General features: G+C 36.1%; 1 protein-coding gene across 4 annotated transcripts; it reads right to left on the bottom strand.

Moving 5' to 3' along the window:
- Positions 1-286: 286 nt before the first annotated feature.
- LOC121219042 (receptor-like serine/threonine-protein kinase ALE2) lies at positions 287-8,997 on the bottom strand. 4 transcript variants are annotated; one of them, XR_005915559.1, is made up of 10 exons: positions 8,207-8,997; positions 7,227-7,298; positions 5,091-5,204; positions 4,903-5,013; positions 4,265-4,633; positions 3,912-4,172; positions 3,072-3,461; positions 2,578-2,818; positions 1,269-2,166; positions 287-1,169 (listed from the first exon to the last, which is right to left on the bottom strand). XR_005915559.1 is itself a non-coding variant. In XM_041096474.1 (9 exons), the coding sequence occupies exons 1-9, from the start codon at positions 8,274-8,276 to the stop codon at positions 1,455-1,457; spliced, it is 2,340 nt and encodes a 779-aa protein (XP_040952408.1). In that variant the 5' UTR covers positions 8,277-8,997; the 3' UTR covers positions 287-1,454. The 4 variants fall into 4 exon arrangements, 2 of the variants coding, with proteins under 2 accessions (XP_040952408.1, XP_040952409.1); XR_005915560.1 differs by having other exon boundaries at positions 664-1,169; positions 5,091-5,201; XM_041096474.1 differs by having other exon boundaries at positions 287-2,166.
- Positions 8,998-9,216: the final 219 nt, after the last annotated feature.

The raw sequence follows: 9,216 nt of genomic DNA, 5'->3' as shown, positions 1-9,216 counted from the left end.
ACATAAAAAAAATTTAAAAATATTAAATGAAGAGGGGCAAGATTTATCCAATATTTTGATTTTCAAATTTTAACAACCAGAGGCAGCCCAGAATATTCCTATAGTGTAGAGATGTCATCTTTACTAATAAATATACTAGTTCTACAATACAATCCAAAAGCATACCAACATTTTTAATTTTTATCAACACTTCTAATTTATAGCAATACCAAAATTTCTAACATGAAAGGCGTCAGTATCAAAATTTCTAACAAAAACATTAAAAAAATTTAGTAAACATTGGATATTCAGTATCAAACTAATTTTTAAAGGGGAAAAAACTCAAGTCTCAATCCAGTTTAATCTATTAACACGTTTACTTAATTTATAATAACAACATTAATTAGTTGCTAATGAAGCTTTGAATACCATGTTTAATTCATAGGTTAAGAAATTATAAGATGGCAGGAATAACGTGGCATGAATCATACCTGATTAACATTGTTGAGGATGAAAAGGTTTCCAAAAAGGCTCACCTCACTGGTCTTGATCTCTCCCAAGGAAATCATCGGATCTCAAATAATTGGAGCAAACTGCCTTTTAATCAAATCGTAGCACCTTCAAGATAACATAATTGTCTGCTCACACTTTTAACTCTTTCGACTACAGGGACTAAAAGGAAAATGAAACAATGTGATCTCTCTTCCAGTTTATTGGTAGCCACTTTTAGAACAATGGACCGTTGCTATTGAGACAAATACGAGCACCTCAACATCAATCCAAAAGTCGGTCCTACCTAATTTGTACAATGTTCAGTCACAGCAGTGCGTTGATCAATTATATGGGGCTTATAAAATAAATTACGAACTCGAGAGTGGATACGTTATGTTCTAAACAAATAATAATAAAGGGTGAAAGCATGCAGTTGAAGCCTTTTGCATCGGCTCAGCAAAACCAAAACGGAACCATAGCCGGCTCTTTCCACAATGTGCTTGAACGTGGCAAGGGATTTGAAATGGTTGCCATCTCTTGGCACAAACTATACGGAGAAGGAAATTCAAGAACCATAATCAAGCCTTCACCCTTTGGGGGTTACAAAAGAGCCTTGCTCGTCTGTTGACTGTTTCAATTGCAAAACTGCTTTCACTTACAGAAGTACATGAACATTTTGTTTGCACTTGCAGAGCAATCTGGTGACAACAATAACCCAACCTCCTCGGATTCAGCATTGCACCACTACAGGAAAATTTTGGAAAATATATACTTAACACAGCAAGTATTCAACTTACATCTGCATTTTTTGTATGCTAATGAACCATCATCACGACTTTAACAATAGGATGCCAAGGTCGGGTCTCTGCTTCTCAATGAACATGGAAACTCCAGAACCTCAAATGCTTGACTAAAAAGCCCCCACCCTTTTGAACTGTACAATTCCAAAAAAAAAGAAAACAAAGAGCTGGGAAAAGAAAACCTCAAACCCAATAGGCATCATTCCAGTTTTGCCTTGGAAGGAGTCCCCCATGCTCACTCATGCTCCCTCTTAGCCTATAAAAGCTTGGCTTGCTTCGGACTGTTCTCAAGGGACCTGATCTGTTACCGTGTCTAATTGGCAAAGATGTTCCACTTCCAACCAAAATTGAAGTCGAAAACGGTCGGTTTTCCATCTCTTCAAGTGGACCTGAACTATACTCCATTGTGATAAAAGATGAGGCCTGCCCATAAGTTAAGCGGGGGCTGACCCCACCAGCATTCCACCAACTGCTATCAGAAGGGGCAAAATCCCCTTTAAAGTCAGGTTGGGGAGCAGAAGACTCCTTCTGACTACAGCAATCCCCACCAGTTTCATCCGTGTCATTGTATATCAGCTTCAAAGCCTGCACAACTTCACCCATAAAAGGTCTCTGAGTCACCTCTGGGTGAACACACATGGAAGCAATGGATGCCACCTTAGCCATGTCATCAAAATCATATGTTCCAGCCAAAGAAGGATCCACCAACTGTTCTACACCTTCTCTACTGGTGAGTAGAGGCCGAGTCCAAGTTACTAGATTTTCCTGTCCCTGAGGTTGGGACATATCCACAGGTTTTCGACCAGTCAAAAGCTCAAGAAGCACTACCCCAAAACTGTAAACATCACTCTTAACAAGTAGGTGCCCAGTCATAGCATATTCAGGAGCAACATACCTGCAAATCACAAACTTCACCTTTAATAATGTTTTGAAGAGCAAACCAGTCAGAAGACATAGAAGTTTCAAGATCTTCTGTTGCAATCCAAGAAAAAGCAGTATTGGGGTCTAGGAGATATTTAATTTTAGAGTTACATTGCATTTCTTTGGTACAATTAAAAAACATTAAAAATCTTAAAGAGATCAGAATTTGACTACTAAAAAGCATTTCAGATATAAGAAATTGCTAACATTATGCCATCAAGAGTTTTTATGGATCAACCTAAAATTTGCATGAAATAACTTTCAATTAAAATAGAACTCAGCTAGTCTCGTTGCCCATTAATTTACGAAGAAGAGTAGTAGTATGTACTACCCTTTCAGGGAAATCCATATGATAAGTATCTAGTTATTTTCATAAAAGGATTACCCAAAAGTTCCCATAACCCTGGTAGAAATGTGCTGGCTTCCTTCAGTTGCTTCCCTTGCTAAACCAAAATCTGATACCTTTGGGGTGAAGTCATTTTCTAATAGAACATTGCTAGCCTTAAAATCTCGGTGAATCACTCGAGGGTTTGAATCTTCATGAAGATAAGCCAATCCTCTAGCTGCTCCAAGGGCAATCTTCAGGCGTGCATCCCAATCAAGAGGTCTTTCATCTTTATCGACACCTAATCACCAACAGAAAGATTATACAACAGTCCATCCATTTCAGTGAAAACTAGAAAAATCATATAAAATCATTTTAGCATTGCAACATTTGCTGATCTGGTAGTAATTACTACTACTTTTTTTTAATTTTTTTTTCCTGGATAAAAAGTTAATAGGCAGCTTTCTTAACCTTATGAAAGTTATTAAATTGAACAAGGAAATACTCCAATAAAAAAAGACAAAAATGGGCAGAGTTGATAAGGAAAATTGTACCATGCAAGTGTGATTCCACACTTCCATTTGGAACAAGTTCATACACCAAGCAGCGTATGTGCCCTTCAATACATATACCAACAAGTTTCACAAGATTGCGGTGGTGCAATCGGCTCAGCATCTCCACTTCTGCAATAAATTCACGGTCCCTATTCTGACTATCTCTTGTAAGCAACTTAACAGCTACCTCACTTCCATCTTCCATGACACCACCATATACACGTCCAAATCCTCCTTCACCAAGAATCCTCTTTGAACTAAACTTGTCTGTCGCCTTCTCAAGCTCCGCAAGTGCAAATGTTTTAATTGAGCGCGCAGAAGTAGCCATGGTGGACATGAGCGACATTGATGTAGAGCTTGCCATACTGCTTGACAAGATGGAACCAATGCCTGCATTTTCACAAACATCAGATTGTCATATATTCCAATTCCACAGACATCTGAATAGTTTATACAGACAACAATGAAATATAAATGATCAATCTCTTCCATTAGAGTCAACCAAAATAGATATTAACACGCAGCAAAAAAAAACAATTGACATTCTATAAACTGTGCCTCATCAAGATCATTTTACAGTGAAGCACAGTAAAGAAAAGAAAAGAAAAGAAACCAAAATAATGGCATCTGTAGTAACCAAACTTCTGAGCTCTAATCAGCTTAAAGAATGAGTAACCATTACAATTCAGTCATTGCAGAAACTGAAAATATAGCGGCATACAGCTGAGGGCTATGTGCCTAAACAGCAATAGTAGAAAACCAGTTCACAGCATCATATTACATTCCAATTCCATATAACAGACTGTAGATATCAGACCTAAATCGCACTTGCAAACCTACCAGATCTTTTGTTTATCAAGGAGGGAAATGCCGGACCAACAGCACTGGATGGTCTTCCAACCTTCCTCCATTTTACAAGGACAGTGATTGCTCCAGCTAAAACTAATAAGAGCACAAAAGCAGATAAAACAATAATGGCAATGATCCTGATGTTCATCTTTTGGTTATTGTTAACAAAATTAGCCGTGATTGGTAGATCTGCAGCACTTCCGGTTGGACCACTCCCCAGAAAATTACTGTATGGAGGTGAAGCAGGAATTCCTAACAAAATGTTTTTTAAATCATAGAGTTCATAAACATTACATAACAATCAAATCGTATGACAGAAAGTTATTAGAAAAAGAGATAACTACCTGGATAACTTATGGATACCACCTCATAAGTTCCAAAAAGAGTTGAATTCAGAGATATTCTTTTATGAAAAAGTCGGTCATATGTAAGCATTGCTGTTGTATTATCAAACTTTTCTCCAAGAGGAACTAAGTTAATCTCAACCAACGTTCTCCCTTGATTTTGGGTATCAGCAGTTGCACCCATTATTTTTACTTGACTTTGTTGCAAATATATGCCTGCAGCAACCTCAATCTCTAGCTCATTCATCACAGGGAAAACAGCATAAGGAGCTACAGTTAGGAGAAGTTTGACTTTCATAGGGAACACACAACCACAAGGTGAACCAAAAGGAGTTGCAGTAAGTGGCTCCACGCAAATTTGATCGCAGCCTGACAAAGTTTTTGTAATAAAAACCACAAAGAACTATCAGGGGGAGAGGTATGTAAAGCATTTTAAACAAAGTACATGCTCTGACCCATTGACTTTAGTATGTAAAAAGAAGACACACTCAACCTAGCCATGATCCCCAGGACAAAAAAAAAGTTGTATAGGCCCCTCAACTGAGATTAGAGTCTAAACAATAAGATTTTTTGTGACCAAAAAAAGGTTTAAGCAAGCCATGTCCTCTAGACATTGCACAAGACCCATAGTAAGTTACCTTGCTCTAAAGGTGGTGCAGCAGCTTCTCGAGGTTTAACATCATGATGACGATGGTGACCACCATGATGATGTCTGGGTACCACATGGCCACTAGGGCTAGCAAAAGGAGCTGCAATGCAAGAGACATCAGCCATAAGGCATCATTAACATAATGACAAGGTGTAGGAAATAGATTGCAATAAGTACCTTGATGGATAGGAGAAGGTCCAGGAGCAATAGCCGGTCCAAAAGAAGGATTGACATGTTCCTGGGGTGATCTTACTCGAGAAAATAACACACGCACTGAAAGCAGCCTAGCTGCTAGGAGCAGAACAACCTTATTAATATTTCATAAGCAAGAGTAATAATGCGAAGTAATTTAAGGATGCTAGAATGCCTTTAAAAGTCATCTGATAACCTATACTGAACATCTATAGAAAATAGGTAGACATGAACAACTTAATGTAGCACTCTTTTTTCTTCTATCGCATCATTAATTTAACATCATGGGTTAAATATCAGAAAACGTGACAGGAGGATCAAGGAACCTTTTAATAACATTGACTTATGAAGAACTGGAAGTAGGCATGAAAAACTTATAACTTAAGCTTTCTAAGTTTACATGCCATTAGACTGAAGAATTGGGAAGCAAAGATGCATAAGAAAAGAGCCTATCTGATGACTAACATGTACTCCACAAATAGATGGTAAGAGTTCCTCTTCTAAACAGAATACATAAAGAACCTTGAAGATCCTTTTTTTGATAAAACAATTAGTGGGCAAAGCGCAAACTAACATATAAAACTGTAAAACAAAAATAAAAAACTTGTTAAAACTGAAAACAATTTTTTAGCTGGGACATACTATCCATCACCTTGAAGTAGACACCAGATTCCTCTTCAAGTACATTTTTCATGTCTCATACTTGCCAAGTAAGCTTTGAGAAGACAAATGGCTCAGAGCAAGTTCAACAAATTAAAGCTCCGTTAACCATTGAGGTTCAAAAGTGTTTTTCAACCCAAATCATGATTTTAAGCCAAATGCAATAGTAAACAAGTACATTTTCAAACCAAACCATGTTTTTAAACTGTGATTTTAACTCAAACCAGAAAGCCAAAATTTTTAGGTTTAAGCTTTTGCAAAAGTGCTTTTGGCAGAAATGACCTTCTTGCCCTCATTAAAGAAGTTCAATATATCTTCTACTTTACAACATCATCTCTAAAATAGACATTTTATCTTCTCAAAAGCACTTTTTGAGAGCAATAGTAAATAGGGGAGAGCATAAATTGGTTAAAACGGTTTTAATTGATTTAACCAATTAATTTGGTTAAGTTGGTTTAGTGGTTAAATCAGTTGTAAGGTTGGCTTATTTGGTGTCAATCAGTTATCGATTATTGAATTTCATATACAAACCGACTGACTTAATATTTAATATTTTCTAATTATTTTAGATAAATTTATATTTTATAATATATAAATCAGTTAAGTCGGTTAAATATATCAATATATTCATTATTTTAAAATATATATTTTATAATATATTTATCTTAAATCAATTAACCGACTTAACCGACCGATGTTAAGTCAGTTCATTAGGTCGGTTTATATAAGTAGGTCAGTTCGGTTATTATATGATGATCAGTTAAGTTTAAAAAACCAACCAAACCAACTGAATTAATCGTTTGTACACCCCTAATGGTAAACACTGTCAAACTTTTTAAAAATACATTTCCACATCACTTTCTAAAAACACTTTTCAACCTCAATGGTAAACTAATCCTAAGGCATTGTCAATAAGACTCTTCACGAGTTAGACAGGTATTAGCTTAGGCTACAAAAAAACATAAATTACACTAAAAAAATTCCCCAGTAGCATTCAAGAACCTGAATTTCAAATTTTGGATTTGGATTTCAAAAATTGGGCAAATTGAGTTATAACACACATACAAATGTAACACTCATAATTTTTTTCTCAAATCCATGGATTTGTTGGATGCCTATTTAGTAGTGAATTTGAAATTCCTAAAGAATTTATGAACTTCACGAATTCATGCTTTTTATACTTTCCAAATAAATATTTATCCAGAAATCCAACTAATTTATTCATAAGGAATGCATTTCCTTCTAACAATTTATATAGCAAATGAAATCCAAATCCAAATTTTCAAATTCATGTTCCAAACATAACATCAAGTATTTTCAGTTAACATTATAGCTTCATGGATAAAACAACAAGCTTTACCTACTTGGATATAAATAATTGATCATTTCAATTCTAGACAGGAAATTAATCAAAAGAATTTATTCAACTTCATTAACATTTAAAGATAAATAAATTGTTACCATGATCAATGATTGTTTCCATTGCAGACAACTGATGCACTGGTTGTAAAGGAGACAATAATATTTGCAGTCCTGGTAATAAAGATAAAAATTAAATGGCAGTGATGTTAGTCTTCCTTAATGAACTATAGTTATTGTAACCGTTATGGCAACAAATGTCCTTAACTCTATTTGAATGCAACACATAATAACCACAAATTACAAGAAATTAGATAACTATAACAAAGATTTTAACATTTCCAAGGGTAACCGATTTTGACCGTTTACTCAAGAAGGATTGTACCCAAAAGCATTGCTATACAGAAGCTATAATACAAATATTTAAGGCTCATACTCTTTTCAAGAAGCATCCATGGAAAAATAAAATATAAATAAAACAAAGAAAACTAACAGGAAATCCGGAATTCACGAACAGAATTTGATAATTGAAGCTCAGTTAACCTTAATGGTATTAGAACACTTTTAATTTGAGCTAACCTTTTAGGATAATTAATAATATGTAATTATTCCTGACGTCCATATTATCCATAGTATATTCCTCAAAGGGCTAAGATATGAATAGTTCATCTGATATCCCTTTTTCCAAATTATTATTTTTTTTCTCAAGATACTGTATGGAATTAGAAAACAGAAGACTAACAAATTACTCAAAAAGCAAACCCTTCTTTACATTTTAAAATTTTCTTTTTTCCCCTTTCTTTTGTTTTGGCGAACGCGAAAGATTAAGCTAAAGGATAAACGTTATAGTGGAAAGTTTAAGTAGACATAAAGAGAGCCAATCAGCAGTAAAGCCAAAGCCTACTTAGCTTCGTAAAGCATGCTGACCTTTTCTTAATTTCTATAAATAAAATTAAAAGCTAACTCGGACTAGATTTTAGTCCACTTTCCTTCCTTATCTATTATTGGATCAGCAACCAAACAGATAAAACGAAATTAAAGAAAAAAAAAACAGAAGAGCAAGTATCCAGAAAGAGTGATACCGAAACAAGAACAAGAGAGAAAGCTGGGTAAGTAAACAAGAAGCAAAATGAGCAGAGTCAAAGCAGGCATCTTCTCTCGCCGAACCAGAGTCCACAGCAACCATCGTCAGACACCAACTCGAACCACGTGCGAGTCGTCGGAGAGACACTGGAGATTCCTAAGTTTCCGATGGACCATTCGCTGCCAGCCAAACTCTCCGTTGCTCTCTCCGAGCGAAACGACGCACCTCATAACTAAACCAAACAAAACTAAAACCTAAGCTGCTCCGCCGCCAAGCGCCCCTCCAAAAAAAAGTAAAAGAAACGGAACAAAAACCCTAGGAGAGAGAAGATGAAGAGAATGAGAGTCGGCGTGATTGTAGTAGATCCATGAAATGCGGCAAAGATCTAACGCAACAATGCAGAGGAGAAAATAGGTCTTCCCTTTTCTTTTCTAGTTTGGGAGATGAGAACATGGAAAAGGGATTCTTGGGGTGAGAGTAGAAAATTGAGAGAGTAAAGGGAGAACTGCGTCTGTGAGAGACACAGAGAGTGGGAGTGGGGCTGGAAAGGTGGGGAGGTGCTTTATTACTGGAGTGGAGTGTAGCCTACAGCAAAAGCAAACACTGCTTCATGAAATTGATGATGGCTGTCTGGTACGCGCTTCTATGCAAGCGCGTTTTCTTAACGCACCGACGAAAACGACAAACCTGGAAGCCGTTTGTTGCCGTCACTTGAAATTTCGCAAACCGTTTTCTGTTTTACAAACTCCCAACATATTTTGAAAATTAAAATTAGGTCAATTTCTGATTAAAAAAAATACAAACAAACAAAATTAGAATGAGCTTTTTAAAGGTGAATTTACCAGAAAAATTCCTTTTTTTTTAATTTATCGAAATGGGCCGATTTTTTTATTATTTATCGAAATGGTCCATTTTTTAGAAAATCGCGCCCACGTCAGCGCGATGTCAGGGTACATGGCAGGACATCGCGTCCACGTCAGTGCGACCTACTAACGTGGACGCGATGTC

The sequence above is a fragment of the Gossypium hirsutum genome, chromosome D07, assembly GCF_007990345.1.
Source record: "Gossypium hirsutum isolate 1008001.06 chromosome D07, Gossypium_hirsutum_v2.1, whole genome shotgun sequence".
NCBI lineage: Eukaryota > Viridiplantae > Streptophyta > Magnoliopsida > Malvales > Malvaceae > Gossypium > Gossypium hirsutum.
The sequence above is the reverse complement of the archived record's forward strand: the minus strand, read 5'-3'. Positions and strand labels throughout refer to the sequence as shown.

Bases quoted from the DNA above. Each gene is read 5' to 3' on its own strand.
- LOC121219042 (XM_041096474.1), bottom strand. From the start codon at position 8,276: ATGCCTGCTTTGACTCTGCTCATTTTGCTTCTTGTTTACTTACCCAGC. The intron at 5,014-5,090 runs GTACTTATTGCA...CTTGCATTGCAG, and splicing joins ACCTTCTCCTATCCATCAAG to CTCCTTTTGCTAGCCCTAGT. The intron at 4,634-4,902 runs GTAACTTACTAT...AAACTTTGTCAG, and splicing joins TGCACCACCTTTAGAGCAAG to GCTGCGATCAAATTTGCGTG.